General features: G+C 47.6%; 1 protein-coding gene across 6 annotated transcripts in view; it reads left to right on the plus strand.

Moving 5' to 3' along the window:
- Positions 1-8,216: 8,216 nt before the first annotated feature.
- PLXNA4 (plexin A4) overlaps positions 8,217-19,655 on the plus strand; it is a 431,262-nt gene continuing 419,823 nt past the window's right edge. For all 6 annotated transcript variants that reach the window (XM_072864978.1, XM_072865153.1, XM_072865238.1 and 3 more), the window contains exon 1: positions 8,217-9,395. In XM_072864978.1, the coding sequence (XP_072721079.1) occupies positions 8,217-9,395 (1,179 nt within the window). The remainder of the gene's footprint in view (positions 9,396-19,655) is intronic.

A 19,655-nucleotide genomic window follows, 5' to 3' on the forward strand; every position in this document is an offset into this window, starting at 1 on the left:
ATGTATCTGCCCAGGAGGTTCATGGGTGCATAAAGACCCACCCAGAAGCATTTAGGAATTTGGTCAGAGTTAGTAAGTGGAGAGAAAATGAAACAAGGAGATGTCTAATATTTTTCTTCCATAATCTCCAGTACAGATGTCGCTATAAAAATATTGCTAATGGTTGCAGTAAACGGAAGCTTTCCTTTAGGTTTGGGAGAGCAAATGCCAGTCAGCACTACTCCTTCCCGTTAGTGATAATGTGTGTGTTGGACTCAAGATCTGGCTAAGATTTGAGATGGTCCAGCCATCCCTGTTTTATGGCACTGTATTCACTCATCTGCTCTCTTTAGCCACTCACATGGGAAGCTGAAGATGAAGAATTTGTTGTACAAGATCTTTTCACTGGCCCCATCCATGGCTAGTGGTCGGTGCTCCAAAACAAGTTGGATACCTGCCATAAATGAAAGGAGGAGGTTTTATGCTGAATAAAGCATAAAAGGAGACTCTGTTCTCACCTCTGCTGCAAACCCTGCATCACTGAAGAGAAATCATCACACCTCTATCTGTCTCTTTCCTCCCAGTAATATAGTATTGTTAATAGCATTTTCTTTATGTTCCTACTCCTGCTGTGTGTTCAGCCTATTTCCGACTGTAACGTTTGGTATAGTTGCAGGATTGATGGTCCTTACTCTAGAGGATCCCAGATCTCTGTGAGTACAGGGCTGTGCTCTGCATTAATCACATTGGGCTGGCCGGTTATACACTCTTCATTTGAGAGAACTTCCCATACTCTCTGAACCATCAAGTACTGATCAGTGGTAACTGAAGCTCATCTGGTCTGCAGATAGCCTGATCCTATGCAGCAAATCCACTGGCTCTACATCCCTATGAAGCTTTATTTCCAAACTTTATTCCCCATCCCGGTATCGTCTCTGATTTTCCCAGTCCTGTTGCTTTTACCCTGTGTCTCTCAGGCTGCTCTGCTCCAGCTGCCTTTTGAATATGTAGTGAAATTTCAGACTTTGAAGACTAGGGATTCTCTCCTGGCTTCTTTGCAAGTGGTTTCCCCACCTCCAAATATAGATCTTGGTGCTCCAACAACCAATAGATCAAGGTCTAGAGGTTTTGTTTCTTTCCTTTAAGTCCCATGTTTTATCCTTGCTGGGTTCTCATGTAGATCTTGAGAGTGAAATAGCCAGTGATCACAAAGTCACTGTGAATACGGAGTTACTCTCTGTGCCAGGCTTTCAGGAGACAGCTGAAGTATGGTCTCTGTCTTACGAGATTTGGCTCTTTGTGGATTTATACAGTGCTAATTACAAGACTTCAGCCTGAGAGAGAGGACTTGTGTCTCACAGATCTTCCTAAGATTGCAAAACAGGGGGAAACATCCACCCACTGGCATTCAATGCAACATAAACTGTGCTATACAGCCTCAGCCAACAAGAAAATAGCTGCCTGCTGACTCACAGAGAAACCTGGGGTCAGAGCCCCTTCCTTGCTGTTTGAGGATCAAAGTGGTGTTTTAGGGCTCCCATCTGAACCACGTCCAGAAAATTTAAAGACTTCATTTGGGTATTCTTCAGAGCCCCCAAAGCCTTGAAGGGAATTTGTGAGCATAAGCTTGACTTCTGAGGAAAGAAACGCCGTTTTCCTCAAGGCTGTCCTAAAATGCTGTAATTGATATACAAGCTGGGGAGACCTGCTGGGATGAAACCCAGTTCATTTTCTTTTCAATATTCATCATTCCTTTAGGGGCACAGGCTGTGTTTATTCCTCTTCATGTCTAGAGCTGATCAGGATCTCTTTACCTGTGAAGTGACTTTTAATTTCTTGGCCAACTTGGCACTGCCAACCCCATGAGAGTTGCACCTCAGTGAAATGCAGTAGAGGAACATTTTGTAGTGAGGAGAACAGAGCCCCAGGAGTGTACAATGGCTTGTAGGGGACAAGAATGAGACTTTGAAACAGAAGTCAACCTGATACTCTGGCTGACACTTTTGGCAATTCTTCACTTTTCTCAGTGCTTTGGACCTATATAGTCTCATACACATGTTCCTCGAGGCAGGATCAACAAAGTCAGGCACTGTTGTGACATGGTTTGCTTAAAATCAATGACCTTGTGCGCTCTTGCGTGCTCTTGCTATAAGTTTGTTTGTCTGGGGGTTTACATTTCCCCAGTTACTGTGATAAGGAATAATTTTAATAGATTTATCCTCGGAATACTTTCAGGAGACTGGGAAATACTGTTACCTGCCTTGTGGAGGGTGGCACTCAGCCATGGAGACTCACGGGCGAGTCTGCTCCAGAAAAGAGAGTTTAACCCTGGTCTCTGGTTTTGTAGGTTATTTCCATGACCTCAAAACTCCATTCTTGTTTCTATGGCACTGAATATTTGTGTTCTTTCCTTCAAGTCTCTGTGTAGCAAATTCCTGGAGGAACTGAGGAACCATTACAAACCTCTCTGCTCTCCCTCCCAAGCACAAAGGAGCACAGCTCTGGCCTGCTTTTGCTGATAGGAAACCAAGTCTGAAATGCAGGCAGAGACACCATCCACATGCAGTTTTATCACACGGGGGAATCAGGAGAAAAGGAAGAAAGTCCTACCGATGGCAAGTGTTAATCCCATCACTTAATACACTTCTGGCAGATGGACAGGTTGTAAGTTCGGGGAGAAAGGATTTAGCTGAAGTTAGAAGCCGGTCTTTGTTGGGGGAGCTGTCGACAATGTCTCTGTATGAGTTTTCTCACCATGTTGGCTCCCAAAGAAAAGATTCTATCCATGGTAATCAGGGTTTATTAAAGGAAGCCAGGAAAAAAAATCTTTAGCTGAGATTAAAGGGATTGTGTAGCTGCACTTGGTGCTGAATCGCCGTGTCCTGGCTCCGTTGCTGGGTGTCTGCCTCGTCAGCATCTGTGCCCGGCTTCCCGCATCCCGGGAAATGAATAGCCGTGCCTGAGTGGAGCAAAAGTAAACAGAGGAGCGTGCTGCCTGATTAACACCGGGCTTCATTAACCACCCAGCCCGTGCCATTGGCATTGCCCAGGAGTCCTGGGTGCTGTTTGCTTCCTCCTAGCCAGGTGCTGCCTGGTGGAGGACTCACTGTGCCCGTCCCACCAGCCACTGGGACCCCAGCGTGGTGTCAGACCCGCTCTGCAGAAGGAGGTGGTGGATTTTCTCCCACTCCCAGTGCTGTTTTTCAGCCTGTTTTGGTCCTGTTCTAGATTTTAACATGTACCTTTGCTCTGACCCCCTGGCTGGAGCTGGACCCAGGGCAGGTTTGCTTCCATGGCTCTTTGCAGCCAGGGTCTCATGCGTGCCTCCTCTTGCCACCGACCTTGCAGTGCCCCTGCTGTCAACATGTGGCTGTGAAAGGGGACCTGGTGATGTGAATCTGTCTGCCACCTTTGATGGCAGGAGAGTTGTGTGCGTGTGAGCCAAATGGGGAGATGCTGTCATCTCCCATGTTCACCCAGTGACACGTTCCTTTCAGGAACTGTCATTGCAGTGGGGTGGATTTGTGCCAGTCTCTAGTACAGGGACGTGACCATGGCTTTTGTGAGATCGTCAATCAAACCCGAATGCCCCAGGTCGCTCTTTCCCCTCTCCCTGTACACTTCCTCCCAAGTCATTCCCTCCCTCTCAATTCACAGACGAGTCCTTTGTGTCCTCTTTATTCCTGATTTATTCCTACTTCCTCAGCCATAGTGCATCCTTCTTGACTTTCTCTCCTTGAAAGCTGCTGGGTTTTGAGGATGTATTCAGCATTCCCTAGCTTTCCCATCTAATAACAGCCACCACCTGAGTTAAAAGAAGTTAAAAATGTTTCTTCCTCTTAGGCTTTTTTGCATGCAAACTTTTCTTGTCAAGGGCCCCTTCTCTTGACCATAGGGTTGCGTGTTGTAATCTTGGGATCATTTCCTGGAGAACCCAGAGCAGAACCAAGCTGCATCATCCAACTCAGTGGTCTCTAACCTTTGCAGGAAATGGTCAACAACAGTAAAGAAGTAACCATGCTGTACGGTAGCATCATAACTTGCTGTTCTTCAGGAGGAAATGAGTCCTTAAAACAAATTGTGTGAATTCAAGAAGTCTTATGGGGAATGTGTTATTTGAAAGCCATTGAGTAGAGACCCTAGTTCCAGAGGCAGGATTGTGGTGTGAGACCTTATGTGGGGGCTGACTCTGAGACCTTCCTCTGACCATCAAGGGAACCTTGTCTGAAACAGCTGGATTTGTGAGAAGGCTTCCTCTGCTCCAATTTCTTGTCCGGGCTAGGTTCAAATCTGGTGTAGCTCTACTTTTGGAAAAGAGAATGATATCTTCCTTTGGCATTGCTGCATGTCAGGAAGGTTGTGTAACACCACAGCCTAACCGTGGTCAGAGAAGGAGGTAGGCAGGGTCTCAGCTTTTTTATGGTGTGGGGCGATGAAGAGACTCACCCAGGAGATCCAGTCTTAAAGAAAAGCTTTTAGAGTATTGTTGTGACCTGTGGCATCCCCTCAGCACAGCCACTGCATGTGAAGGGTGCAGCAGAGAAGAGGGGCAGCTGTTCCTTCCTGACAGAGGAAGACAAAGAAGGGTGGCTTTCTACCAAAAGGTCTTTCCCTACAGATCCCTGGGGCTGTAGAGGCTGTGTGACCTTCCCACGGACCTTGAATATGTTGGTGAAGAGGCTGTTGTGGCAGGAGCCACGTAGAGCGGCTCAGAGGGACAGTCTGGTCTTGCACAGGAGCCCTGCATGCTGGGTCATGGCATCGCTGCTGGCCACGTCACTGGGGGGAAAGACAAGTGAGCCTGGTCATTGTGGGAAGGCAGTTTGGGTTTATTTTGGAAATACCCAGCTCAGAGCCTAAGCCCAGACCTCACTGCCTGCTCACTTTGGCCTTTTGTTTATTTGGTTTTTTTTCTTATAATTAGTCTCTTGTAGATCGAGCAGCCTAAGAAAGTGGGTATGACTATGGCACTGCATTATTTGTCTTCCCAGCTGCTGTGATTTCTGCTATCCAGACATGGGTAATAAAGAGACGTGCATAACCCCCTTCTCCTTGGTGCATCCTCTACGGGTTAGTACAAACCCTGCTCTATTCTGCAAGCTAAACAACCAGTCCTCCTTGCCTCTGCCCTCTGCTGTTACTTATTAATTAAGCCAAATTATAAATTATAGCCCTCAGAGGCTCAAGAACTGATTGGGACTCCAGGACAGAGGGTGCAGGGCAAAAAACATGAGCAGATGGGAGAGAAGGAGTGAGTGCCAGCAGTGTACAGAGAGAAAATCCAGCTCCTAGGGTCACTCAGATGGCTGATGGAAGATGGCAAGATAGCCCCAGGCTCCTGCTCTCCCCGCTTTGTCCCAAAAGGCTGCTCCTGTGCTTGCTTGGTGGCTATCGGTGCTGGCAGACTGTGGAGGCTCTTTCTACTGCAGTTGAGCATCTTGCCCAAGAGGTTCACTATTTTTGAAGCACCCTTGTCTGCCACAAAAGGGACTCCTCATCCAGCCTTCCTGGAGTTTCTCATTGGGGTCTCTCTGGTTTCCAGATCAAATCTGCTGTCTCTGCCTGGAGGAAGGTTCCCCTCACCACCCCCTCCCTCTACAAGTGACAGTCTCACCTCAAAGTCAATCATGATTCTCTCCTGCTTGGGCCTCAACGATTTCACATCTGGAGTGTATCTCCTTTTATGTTGTCTTGAGCACTTGTTTTAATGGGCAGATTTCCTCCTGTTGTTGCAACTCTGCTCTTGGGTGCTGTGATGCCCTTTGGACAGACGGCTCCTGTTGCAGAAGAGGGGCTGTTCGTTACCTCTTCAGTCTCCAGGTCACATCAGTTCCCATTTCCCTGTCCTGCAGCTGTGCTGGCTCTGCAGGGCTAAGAGGAGCAAAATACAGTAAAATATAGGGGTAAAATAGATATCTTTTTACTACTTGAAAAGAATAATTTCTTCCTAGATCTGTCTAGTGCCCGATCAAACCAGTGTCTGTTAGAAATATGGATCATAACTCATAAGTGACGGGAGCCGGTGTTCAGGGTCACCACGTGATGTTTCTGAACACAGGACTCAAACAGGGACAGCTTCCCTCTTCTGCTGCTCTCTCAAGGATGGCCTCTTTTGAAAGAGGTATGGTTGTGCAGGGAGAGCTCATCCCATAGCCGCTCTATCTATCATAATAAAGGTTATTAAAAGCCTACGTGACCAGCCTGCGTATCCCTGCAGAGCGAATCCTCTTTTGCTCGCAAGACAGTCTTGCAAACTCTGCAGTATAAGCTTGATTTTATTAAATATTTGCTTGACCAGAAAGGCAAAGCAGAACAGGGTAAACACACCTAAAGTAAATGTGAAATGACCTTTGTCCGTCATCTATCCAATGCCTGCGGCTGCTGCGGTAGGGAGGGCAGTGGGAGGTGAAGGTGATCATACAACAGCTTTGAAATTCTGGCTACTGTGAGAATTTTGAAATATTTGGGGTGGCATAAAAGTGGTGGATGCTCTGCAAGCCCAGACTTAGCCTTTCCGCTATCAGATCTAATCAGTCTACAGGTCAAAAGAAGACAGGATTTATTCTCTTTATTATTTCTTGAAGTAAATTTTTCAGTTCTGCTGGCGTTAGCAGAGTGGCGCAGATTTGAAAAAGCTGTGAATCCAGACCTGTGTCACTGCCACATCTTCCTCCCTGCTGGGTTCTGCAAACAGTGATTTTCCCTTGCCGCCTGCTTGTGTGGGGCTGGCTGTCATCACCTTTGCTCAGCTAGTTACACCCCTGATTTCAGCAAAGCCACTCTGCGAGAGAGGTGATAGGACACTGGTCTGCAGGAGTGGAGCTGGAGTTTGGCTTGTGTCCTTTTTCAAATCAAGAACAGTTTCATGAAATTCTGATCTGGATGTTAAAGAGGGATGTGGGGAGGAGACTTGTGTGCCTCAGCCTAGCCACCAGTAACAAGGGTTGTGCCGTCAGCACTCAGCAAGGAGCTTGGCTGGTGAGACCTGGGCTGGTAGGACTCCATGTCCCACATGCTCTGTGGGGCCATAAGGGGCCAAAGCTGCTCTTGGTACAGAAGCAGCCCTGAAAAGGTGGAGGAGCAGGGAGCAGATGGATGTGTTGAGTAGGAAGATGCATTTCCATGGCACGGGGATGGGGCTTGGTAATGTGTTCACCAAATTACAGAAGCTCTTTGAACCCCATACTGCTCCCACCACCCTGGGTAAAACCTGGGAGATTTTAAGAGACTGAGTGGTGCAAGGAAGCCCCCTTCCCTCTCTTTGGAAAGTCACCAGGCTGGTCCCTGGGTTGTTAGTTTTCCTACTTCATGGGCCTTTAGACTTTATTACTGTTAATAGTTAGGCAACCCCTTTCTCCTCAGTCCTCTGAGATGCCCAGGGGAGCTGTATCTCTCTTTTAGACAATGTTTTCTTGGCTGTGCAGCGGGTGGAGAGCAGTCTGGTGGTGAGAGCCCAAGGGAGGGAGGAGGCCTGGTGTTCTGTTTGCTCCGTGCTTGGCTGCATGCCCTTTGTAGATGTGGCTGTGAAGGCTGGCACACCACAACTCCTACATCTGTACTCCAAGCTGGACTGGCATGATCTGGAAGCCACAGAAAGCCTGTTCAAACAGGCCCAAGGTCTCAGACCAGAGCTGGCTTCTTCCTGGCAAACTTCAAGGGTTGCAAAAGAGCTCAGCATCCATCTGGACCTGTCACTGTAGGCAGGTCCCTGACCTTCTCTAGGCTTCGGTCCCTCATCCAGAAGAGCAGGATAATAATCCTTCCCCAGTCCTGTCTTCTTAGATAGCAAATACACAATTGGGTCAAAGTTGGCAGTGCAAACAGCAATACTGCTTGATGTTTCTAGCATTAGCCTTCTGCACTGCCCTGGCTTCTGGTGAATTTTTGTGCTGCACCATGGGGCACGTGTGTGTGTAATGGAGAGTAAAAGGGTGCTGATTTATTATTCTGCTATGTCATTTCTGCTCTTTCTACCAGCATCTTTTCTTTCAGGAGGGCTCCCTTTGTGCTGGTTTTAAGTAGAGAGCTCGGAGACGAGAAAGGGAGGATTAGCAATTAAATATGCTCTGATGATGGCATGGTTGTGAAGGAGGGAGGAGGAAGGATTACTCCATAGTAATGTACTTTTGTTTTCTTTTCTTTTTGCTTGTAGGACAAAATCTGCCAGGGAATTGGTGTTTTGAAGACTCTTACAGCTTTTAATCCTCGTTCCCTTGGGAATACAAACCTTTCTAATCATGTCATCAGCCATGTGGAAATGGACTTGCCTGGTTTCTTACCTCCTGCTATCCACCACAGTGTCACCTCTTGGTAGGCAGCAGCCACTCCATCCAAAGAGGCCCTTCATCACTTTCACTGGAGACCAAGCAGAGGGAAACTTCAACCACTTGGTGGTTGATGAAAGAACTGGGCACATTTACTTGGGAGCTGTCAACAGGATCTACAAACTCTCCAGTGACTTGAAGGTCCTGGTGACCCACCAGACTGGTCCTGATGAAGATAATCCCAAGTGTTATCCTCCCAGGATAGTCCAAACCTGCAATGAACCCTTGACGCCCACTAACAACATAAACAAAATGCTCCTCATAGACTACAAGGAAAATCGATTGATAGCCTGTGGGAGTCTTTACCAGGGCATCTGCAAACTTTTGAGGCTGGATGACCTCTTCAAGCTGGGAGAGCCCTTCCACAAGAAGGAGCATTATCTCTCTGGGGTGAATGAGAGTGGCTCTGTTTTTGGAGTCATTGTTTCTTACAGCAACATGGATGACAAGTTGTTCATTGCCACTGCCGTGGATGGCAAACCTGAGTATTTCCCCACTATTTCCAGCAGAAAGCTCACCAAGAACTCTGAGGCAGATGGGATGTTTGCATATGTCTTTCATGATGAGTTTGTAGCCTCTATGATCAAGATCCCCTCAGACACCTTTACCATCATCCCTGACTTTGATATCTACTACATCTATGGCTTCAGCAGTGGTAACTTTGTCTATTTCCTGACTCTGCAGCCTGAGATGATCTCACCACCTGGCTCCACCACAAAGGAGCAGGTTTATACCTCCAAGCTGGTCCGGCTTTGTAAGGAGGACACAGCCTTTAACTCCTATGTTGAGGTGCCCATTGGCTGTGAGAAGAATGGGGTGGAGTACCGGTTGCTCCAGGCAGCCTACTTGTCTAAGGCTGGAGCCATCTTAGCGAGGTCTTTGGGTGTTGGCCCTGAGGATGATATCCTCTTCACAGTCTTCTCCAAGGGGCAGAAAAGGAAGATGAAGTCCTTGGATGAGTCCGCTCTTTGCATCTTTGTTCTGAAAAAGATCAACGATCGCATCAAGGACAGACTGCAGTCCTGCTACAGGGGAGAGGGGACGTTAGATCTGGCCTGGCTCAAAGTCAAGGACATTCCCTGTAGCAGTGCGGTAAGTGAAGCCCCTAAGCACCCAACCTTAACCTCCTCATGTGCTCACAGATCTTAGAGCTTGGCTCAACGATTAGAACAGGGACCAAGGAACTGAGACTGCCTCATCCCAGTCCTGGCTCTGCCTCCAGCTCACCACACCACCTAATTTAACCAGTTCATGCCTCAGTTTGCTCATGGATGAGCTGAGGAGGGTATCACTTTCTGACCTCCCCAGGCATACTATGTTTGCTGATGAACTAAGCCAAGAGGCCTTGAAATCTTTAGGAGGAATTTGCCTGTTGTAGTTACTTCACTGTGCAATTCGTTAGGGGTGAAATCACATTTCCTTGTGTAGTCTTGTCTCAAACCTAAACCAAAACAGGACCTAGATAACGTCAACAGCTTGTCCTGGTTTCTGTGTCTGCTGGTGTAATTTATTTCCCTGGGCTGGAGTTGGAGCAGGATTTGTTCAGGGAGCTTTGTGAAGCCAGGGCTTTGTTTCTTCTAGGACTGAGAAGCACTGGTCATTAACCATCAAAGTCCCTCGTCTTCCGGTTTCCAGCCAGCTCTGCGTTGCTTCTGCACTGAAGAATTAAGGCCTGGCTGCAGATCAAGGATTAAATGCTGCAAGATTTAAGGGCAGGACTGGGGAGAGGTTGGTCTACCTGACCTACAAATGGTCTTAAGAAATTGTCTTAGTTTTTTCTGTTGGTTCACTAAAGTGTCATGGCAGAAATCTGCGCCAGCCCTGCCAGCATACGGCTGGCTTTGATACCATGCACAGAAATCAGCATTACAGCCGGCACTGCACCCAGGCTGCTGTAATAGCTGCTTCTCTGGGCTTTGATTTCCTTTCTTAATTAGCTCTTTCAAGTGAGAGGCAAGTTCAAGTCTGAGCAAAGGGAATATGGAGAAACACCAGAATACTTTCCTGCCCCATAATCTCAAGGCAGTCAGGGCTCAGGATATGGGATAGCTCCGGCTTTCCTTTGTACTCAAGCCTCCTTTGCTGGGGGATCCCCGCTGTTGTTCCTTTGCAGGACAAGGACAGACCAAGAGGAACGCAGATGGAAATTTCGTTTCAGGGAGTCCGATCCTGCCTTACTCTGCCCTAATTCCCCGTTACACCAGTGCCCTCAGCATCATTGCTTGACCTTGCACTGCTCTCATACTCCCACACTGAACGTGCGGTGGGACAAGTCCTTCATTTTAGTTGGGATCTCTTCTGCCTAGACCTGCAAAGCTCCCTATGGAGTATTGCACAGGGAGAAAGGCTGTGCCCAAATCTGGCTTTGATTTTTTTGTTTAACTTCAAGGCTTCTGCACATTCAAAGAGCTGCCTTTAGATTTAAGCTGGGAGCTTCCCACTGGAGTTTCTTTCCTGGGCTATTAAGCCTCTCCATGCATTTGCAAATCTGCTCTGCTCATGCTCCATACTAATGTTTGCAATACTGGACCTCTCAAATCAGGAGGTTTGAAACCTGTCAGTCACCTGGCTTCCATGTCTTTAGACAGGAGCAAAAAGGCCAACAGCTTTCTTGTGTCCCTTGGGTTGAGTCCCGGACCAAGAAGATTGATAGATCAGACTGATTTTGGAGGGACAGGCCTGCAGAAGTTGGGGAGAGGACAAGGAGCCAGGGACTGGGTGACACAGTGGGAAAAACTGTTAGAGCATATTTGTGACTGCATTTCTTCACTGTGAATCAGGGATGCTATAATGCTTCCCAGCTGGAGAAAGAGCCTGGAGATCCTTGAAGAAAAAACAGGAGTCTGAAAAGTGTAACTAAGTGGGCTGTCCTCTCCTTAAATGAGTCTACTTAGAGCTGCTGGCAAGCCCTGTCTGAGATCAGCTGTGCTGCCCGAGGGAAGAGGTATTAGTGACTTGGCTGCTGTAAGGGTTGCAGAGTCCAGCCGCTAAGCTTGGAAAATATTTGATGGTTGGTGAAGTATTTTGGAGCCTGGATATATGTCTGTGAGGGCCTCATCTGCTTTGCTGATGTCCTGCTTGCCAGCCATCCACCAGCACTGCTGCTCTCCCTCTTAGCACATGTATTTGAAGCAGCTCTAAAACCAATTACAAAGCCATCAGTGAGACTTTCCCTGGTTTTGTGTGGATGTCAAATATTTCTCTGCTGGTGCAAATAGAAGCTTAACCTGCCTGCGATCAAGGCTGGACCTGAACTTCAGCTCTGCTGCCCTGCCTTCGGCAGCTGAAATCCTGCTTGTGAACAGATACAGATGATGTGCCTGGCATTGAGCAGATGGGTAAAGATGAGCTGTGGGAAACCCTCACTGAGCATCGCAGAGAAACACTGTTAGAAGACATATTCCAGCCCTTCTTTGTGATATTAACTGTAGGACCATAGATTATGGAGCTGGGCTCACCACGCTGTCCTTGCATCTTGGTGTGTGGTCAGGTCTGGCTTTTGGTAACAAATATTTTTGTAATAGGGCAACAACTGACTCAAAGGGAATCCACTTGTTAGGATGCTTCTACTCCTGCCTTGGTGTAATGCTTGCTCAAGGCCACTTCAGGGCAAGAGAAGTCTCTTGGGGACCATTCCCAGCACAGCTTTCCTAACCTGCAATATGCACACAAATAATTACAGGGAGGTGGGGGAACGGTGCACTTGGCTGGAGCCGTACCGTGCAGATTCTGCAGCTTCTCTGGTCAGGCAGCTTTGCTGGTGCAGCTGGAGCTTGGAAAGTTGAGATCAGGTAGGACCTGGCAGCAAGCTGGGCTGGACACACTGGGTCTCACAGCCTTGCAGTGGGAGGCATTAGGTCTCCAGATGTCCTGCAGGGTTGGATGTCCTGGAGACTTGCCCTGGTCTGGTTTGCAAACCCAATGTGAAGGCAAAGGACTGAGACACACTTGTGTAATGAGCCTGTGCTTCTCTCGTGCCAACCGCGTGTGCATGTTGCGGATGTTAGCAGGGTGACAAAAGAATCTCCAGAATGGGAAATATAAAAGACCAGAGATGAATGGAAGATCCTCAATGTTCATTCCTCCCCTGTCCCTGTGTTATAGCTGTCCTCCTATTTCTTCAGCATAAATCAGGAAAAAATGATGGATTTTTATGTCTGGGCAGTTGATTTGCAAATTGGCGATGTTCACTCAGGTGATGAACAGTTCCAGGTAATACTTGTCTGGTTTTCCTCTCTGCAAATACAGTATAATTGCTTATATTTAAATAGTACACTTGACCCCAAATGCTTAGAAATTCATAAAATCAGAGAAAAATGAGGCTGGGAAAAAAAAAGAGTCTTATAAGGTCATCTGATTTGCCCTTCTGCCTACTTATAACATTTCTGACAGATGTTTGTCTCACCTGTTCTTAACCTCTAGCAATGGAGATTCCTCTCTCTCCCTACGTGATCTGTCTTTGCTGCTAGGAAGCTTTTCCTCATGTCTAATCTAAATCTCCTTTCTTGATACTGAAGCCATTCCTACTTATATAGCCACAGAGAGCACCTTCATCCCCTTTGGCTATCTAGCGAGAGCACTGCATGCCACCAAAACATGACCAGTTCTGTGGTGCAGTGTGGTGCATCCATGCATGGAGCATAGGGAGCAAGGCTGGGTGTTGGCAGAAGGAAGGGCCATTCTGGAGGAAACAAAAGGCTTCTTAAAACAGAAAATGGTCTTCGTGTTGGATAAAGAAGGCCATGGTTTAAATACGCTTCGTAAACTTTGTAATTAACTGTTGATATAGTTGGGAAATGCTGGATTTGGAGTTTTTTTGTTTTTGTTTTTGTTTTTTTTTTCCCAGAAAGGCAGTTTGGGAGAAGGACGGGCCATTTTGGTACAGGACTTGATCATCGGGGGATTTGTTGATTTTCAGTATTTTCAGTAATATGGAACAGGATTAACAATAGGTGCATTTTGAAGCCCGGTGACAACTGCACTACTGGGATGCTCAGTAGTGGAGGCAGGGGAGCCTTCCCCTCTGCCCTGGGGAGCAGGCAATTGAACTGCTGTGTGGGACATGCAAGCATGGATGAAGAAGAGGAAGGTATTGGAGACTGACCCCAAAGCAGCAGGAGGGTGCCAGGGTCTGCTGGGGAGATACGAGAGGAATGGGGATCCTTGCTGGAGTCTCGGCTTGCAAGGAAGTCCCAAACACGGTGTGTTGTTGGCACAGGATCCCGGCTGTCAGCTTAGGAGCTGGTTGCAACCCAGGGCCGCTATCCTGGGAGATGCTGGTATCCTCATCAGCCTGATCTGCCTCACAGCATGGCCTGCCGCTCTGCAGCCTAACAGACTCCAGTCCCTGAAATGAAAAGGTGTCACCTCCATCGCTGCAGCTTTTACCGGATACACAGCGCAAATATCTGTCCAAGATAATCAAAGTGTCTGTCCCCAACTATTGCCTGGCTTCTGCCTTTTGCTGGTATTTTCTTTTCCTTTTGGCAGGAAATGGAGTTTGACTGTTTAAATTACTGTATTCAATCTCTTCCTGTTTTTCATGGTAGTGCTGTCACTTGGGGGAGAAAAGAAATGTTTTCAAAGCTGACCAGCCAACAAAAGGCCCTGTGTAAAGAGCTGGGCAATATTTTTCCAACACTTTGCTAACAGAGGGCAGGCGAAGTGGGTGTTTGGGACTCGAGTCATTGACGAGTAGCTTGGCTATAAAGGCTTCCTGTGCTTCTGATGCTTCAAGACACACCTAAGTCAGTAACTCCCCAAAACAACTTTGCAGATACCGGTGCCTAGATCCCTGAGAGTCCTGCATCTTCTCCAGACATCTGTTCCTCAAGTGGACTCTGCTCTCCTTCTCCCTCCTGCTTTCCCTGCATCCCCCCTGCCTATCCTAGATGCTTGACGCCCACCAAACAAGCGCTGCTGTACTAATGGGGTTTAGCTGAATGCAGGAGGAGGCTGTGGAGGGCATATTGCTGATTAGTCCTTCCATGGATGGCTGTCAGGCATGTCTGGGTGCCAGTTGGGTGCACAGGCATTTTGCTTTGGCAGCATGAGCACCTCACTCCAGGAGGAATGCTGCTTGGTCCTAGGGGTCCTTGATCCATGGGCTCTCTTCTGCTCCATGCCACCAGGTTAGGAAGGGACATTTCTAGCTCACGTGGTAGAAGGGCTTTTTGTATGGTATGGGACAGTCAATTTGACTCCTGTCAAGGCCACTGTTGGTGGTGGGGTGACCACAATTTTCCTATAAAAAGCCTATTTCATGATTTTCCTCTTCCTCCCAGGGCTCGCATTTGTCACCACTGGTGTTAACAGGACACGGGTCTGACAGAGCACCGCTGAGACACCAAGATGGGAAGCAGCATTACCCCTGTTTTACAGGAGGGTTGACTAAGGCACAGCAAAACATAACTTGCAGCACAGTTGCAGCTCAGGGACTCCTGAATCTTAGTGCTGTGCCTGATGTTCCCAACTGTTGCAGGAAGAGGAAATATCATCCTTGCTATTGTGTTCCTCTCTAGCATAGGGGACAGAAAAACAGGGTCATTTAGAAAGAAGGACGTGGGCTGGAGCTGCTGGAAAGAAGGGGCATTTCAAAGAAAAAAATCTCTTTACAAACTAAAAAGCAGGAATTGTCATCTCTATCTGTCATTTCCCCCGTCATTTTCCCTTAAAAGGGAAAAGTTGGGGTGAAAAGGAGTGTTAACTTCTGCTTAGCCCTTGGGAAGAGGAATGTGTGGAAGGAGGTCCATGCGATACTGATGCTTTGACATTTTGCACACACAGCCCCTGCACGTTTTTCCCAGCTCGGCTGGCTGGTAAGTGAGCTTGCTGCTTTCCCAGGGGAATGACTCACAGTCACAGGAACGAGCTATCGGTTTCATTAGACCTGGTAGTGTCACTGCTTGCTAGTAGGGCTATCCTAAGTAAATCTCTGCAGGGGGTCAATGTCACTCGTGCTTGCACAATAGGTCTTTTTGTTCATCTCTACTGGATAGACCATGCACAAGAGTTTTGTGTACATGTCTTTAGCCTGAATTATACAGACTCATGTTTCTGATCCAGAGGGCTCATGGTCAGTTGAGGTCAGTTTTTGGTCAACTTTTAACAGTGCTTTCCTCTTCTTCCTCTGAAGATGCAAGCAAGAGCAGGAATCAAAAAAATGACACAGTGCAGTCTGTGCAAAGGCAGTAGCTTCAGAAATATGGTAATGTGTCTTGGGAATGCTCACTGGAGACTCAGAGATGGAGCAAACAGGCTTATTACTGCCAGATCTGTATTTGTATAATTGGTCACATCAATTTGTGTTGGATGGGAGTGTGTGTGCATGTGTGCAGAGCGTGTTGTTGGAAGGACTTGTTGAGCCCAGCAACTTTGACAAGAGGTGACAAATGTCCTCTTGCTGATGCTGGGAGCTGGAGTGGATGGAGGGCTTAGCTGGGGAGGCAATATGGACAAGGGGTAGGGTGCTGGCTTAGGGTTTCTGCAGCTGAGCTCTGTGATTTGTAAATCTCCCTCATGCGCCTTCCCATTCCTCATTTCTCCATCTCCAGCAGGCCTGACCATCATGTCCCCTGCAAAGCTGGCTGTGCTCTGGGATGAAAGACACTTCATCAGAGACAAATGTCATATTATCTTGCTACATGAGGCAGCTCAGGCGAAAGCAGAGCAGGGAGCTCTCTCCAGCAAAATGGCTGGTATTTCTCATGATTATTGTCAGTGGTGGAAGTGACCAGAGATGTCTGGGGCCGTGCTCCTCCGACTAATGGAGTTCAGCTGAGTTCAAATCTTCACCACGCTGAGCAAGGTCCTGGCCTCTCTGTAACTGGAATTAGGAAAGTCTCCCCACCTCTTCCTCTGTGAGGTGACCAGCAGGCTCATTAACTAATTAGCACTAATTCATTGATTAACATCCCTAGCGTTCATGCTAGGGACATGATGGTTGGGGTCTAATGGAGTTGCAGGAACGAGACCCTCCTGGCTTTTCCATTGACGTACGTGCCTATAGCTGAGCAGTGCTGGGTGAGCACTACAGGACTCCTCCAGCATCTGCATGAGCAATTAGTTCAGCCTGGGTATAGCTGCTGGCAACATCCCAGTCCTCAAAAGCCCACTGCTTATTCAGGTGGGCATGCATAGGCTAACCTGGTGAGAGCGCATTTGCAGGGGCTTCTCAGGCACCACGTGGGTTCATCTTCACTTTTTCCTTGGTGGTGTTCCTTCCTCCCATGGGCTACCTCTCTGCTTTCAGCCAGCAGGGATAAGGACACTTCCCTGCCTCTGTAAAGTGCTCTGCACTCCAGGCAGGAAAAAAAGTGGCTTTGGAGGCCCTGGGGGAGAGAAAAACAAAAACTCTTAAGCACCTACATCAACTGAAGCTTGCACTTAAGGGATGTAAACCAGGGCCTAATTGCACAGAGAGGATGATTGCATTTGAGGTATTAAGTATGTTCCTCAGTATTAAACACCTGTCCTTGAAAGGATACTTCCAGATCAGTGTGCATGCAGAAATAATGCTGGCAGTAATTAATTACCTTCTTATCACACCCCCACCCTGCAACCTCTCCTTCCAGAATCCTCATTGTTTGTCCTGGGGGAAAAAAAAAAAAGCATGCTTTGGAAACAACCTCCTCAAAACCATTTATTTACTTCGCAAGCATAAAGCAAGAGGAAACCCTATGCCTTTAAGTGGCCGGGTGCCAAACCCATGCACAGTGCTGTTCTCTCCTGGCTCCTTGCGTCTGGTTGACCCCGCTCACACAAAATGTTCATTGAGGACAGAGCAGGGCCCAAGGCTGCTGAGTCGCTGTTGTGTCTGAGATATTTAAGGCACAGCTCCCTCCCCCACCATCAGTCCCATCTCTGGACCATGTTGGCTCTGCCTGAGCAGCTCAGCATCTCTCAGGTTCTGGTGGTCCCCCAGTAGCTGCTTCTGCAGGTGAGCAAGGTGCCAGCTTCTCCATCACTGCTTGTGCCATTTGCCTGCACTCCTTGCCACATGGACAATTAGATTTGTTTCTGGGAACTGATCTTTGCTGCTTCCCCTGCCAGTGACCCAGGCTGTTTTCTTCTGTGGTCGAACCCTGCGGTTGCCAGTGGCTCAGCCTTGCATTTTTGGAGGGCTCCATATGATCTCGCATTCTCTTCCACGCCGGGAGATCAGCTACTTCGCAAAGCTGACCTCGTATTGCCTCGCTAGGAGGTCGCCTTGCAGGCCAATGGGAATGCTTGTGCAAGAGTTGTTTTTTTTTTTAAAAGCAGCAAGCAAAACCCAGCCATCCTGGAAGAGCCAGAAGCAAAGTGACTGCAGCTCCCTTCGTGAACCCAATGCTATTTAAAGCACCTCCGGACTGGGGGCCGCTAAGCGCGGGAGTTTGTACAATAACCGTTCTGTTGAGGAGGGGGTCGTGGGTATGCTGGATGCAGCATTGCTTTCTGGGCCAAATCCTGCACAGACCGTTTCTTGCTTGCCTGATGCAAGTGTAGCTATCAGGGTAAAAAACAGTGCAGGGTCTGTCTTAGTAGCTGGAGAATCAGCAAAGATGTTTAGCCTCTGGGAATGATCTGATGCGCGTGTCTATTTATTTTATATTCCAGCACACACGTAACATAAGATTTATTTTTTTTTCCCCTGAAATAAGCATGTTTCTCTATTTATCCAAATTGCATGGAAACATGGCTCCCCATTTTACCAGGCAGGATAATACAGATGTTGGAAGTATCCATCCTGAAGACTGGCCGGTGTGAAGATGGAGACAAGAAAGGCTCTTGTACCTACAGAGATGTCCAAATCTCATCTGACCATATTTTTGCTCCAGACACTCCCAGCCTGGCATCTGCATGACTATTCTAGTGTGGGATATAGTTTTTGCTGTAAGTTTGCTTGAGAGGCATTTTATTAACACTGGCCCAGTCTTTGGGTAACGTGACAACAGCTTTGGGACAAAATGCAGTGTTTGCAGAGCCAGCGTGGACCTGGCTGGGTAGATATGTCCAAGTTCAGGATGGAGCTGAGGACCTAGGTGTCCTGCACACATCCGCCTCCGAACTATCCTTCTCTTCAGCTCTGCTTTGTTGCACAGATAAATGTCAGTAAGTGGATGAATGTGGCTTGCTGAAATGCAGACCTTTGTTGCATCTTTCTCCTGCAGATAACTACATGACGCGTAGGACCTAACATCTTCCCTGTGCCACCAGCACCCAGTTGCTTCAATTTAGGAGCTAGTAAACATTGCAGCCCCAATGTTTTCTGCTTTATGGTGCAGATTCTAATAATATTTTAAATATTTAAAGAAATACTTGAAAGAAATATTTAAAGAAATACTTGCAGGAAAGGCAAAACACCCAGATATGCATGCAACTAAATGGTAGCACTGCAGAAAGAGAGACCTCTGCTTCCTCCATGCAGTATTGGAGCTGGCATAGCTGATAGAGCATGTGGGTGACATTAGATCAGTAGGAACAACATCGTATTTTCCCTGTTTCAATGTCATTACCCCGTCGTTGTCAATGTTCCAAAATATAATGGGATTTGTTCAGCTGATTTATCCTGTAAACAAGCAATATGAGCCAGGCGTGTATTTAGACACACAGAGAGAGTGGGAGATGCAGAGTGAGGGAGCGTGCAGAAGGGAATAATAAAAATGTACTCCTCCTAATGAGGGAATGACCCAGCACTTACCAATGGGTTGGGGCTATTGGTCAGGATCCTGCGCCAAGAAACACAGGGCTGTAATTGTAATGGTGTCCCTGCTTCTGAGGGCCGGCTGCAGCCTTCCGCTTGCACAGTCCTGCTTTCAGATGCAGGAGGAGTTTGGGCTTAATGGTTTGAGTGAATTTATACTCGGCTGACACAAGTGCTCTGAATTCCTCAAGTACCGAGATCTGCGCAGATAGAGGCAGCAAGTGGGAGATTTTTCCTTTTCAGGGCTCGAGTGCTTTAGTTTGTTGTTTAAACTGATAACTGAGCTTCTTTAAATTCATTTTCTGTGAGATGATAGGACCAGACACGACTCGGTTCTCCCTGATACAGATGCGCAGGCCTGGAGCTTGGCACTACTCTCCGTTATTTGGTGAGCAAGCCGGGGCCTCTTGTACCCAGCCGAGCTCTCTCAGTTTCCCTGCGCTGAAGACCAACAGCACATACATGTTGTTCATTACAACACTTAGCTTACCTTCGCAGGACCGCGGTGAGGCTTAATTAATGCTTTTAAGCGACTCTGGGATCTCCAGGCGAAGGTGTTGTTTGCATGCAAAGCAGTGTTGTTTTTTTAATTTATATAGCGCTGTTGGTGTGCGTGGCACTTTGCAGCCCAAATGATAATTTTGTCTGTGTAACAAAATAATAATTAT

This window comes from Ciconia boyciana, chromosome 1 (assembly GCF_034638445.1).
Source record: "Ciconia boyciana chromosome 1, ASM3463844v1, whole genome shotgun sequence".
Lineage (NCBI taxonomy): Eukaryota > Metazoa > Chordata > Aves > Ciconiiformes > Ciconiidae > Ciconia > Ciconia boyciana.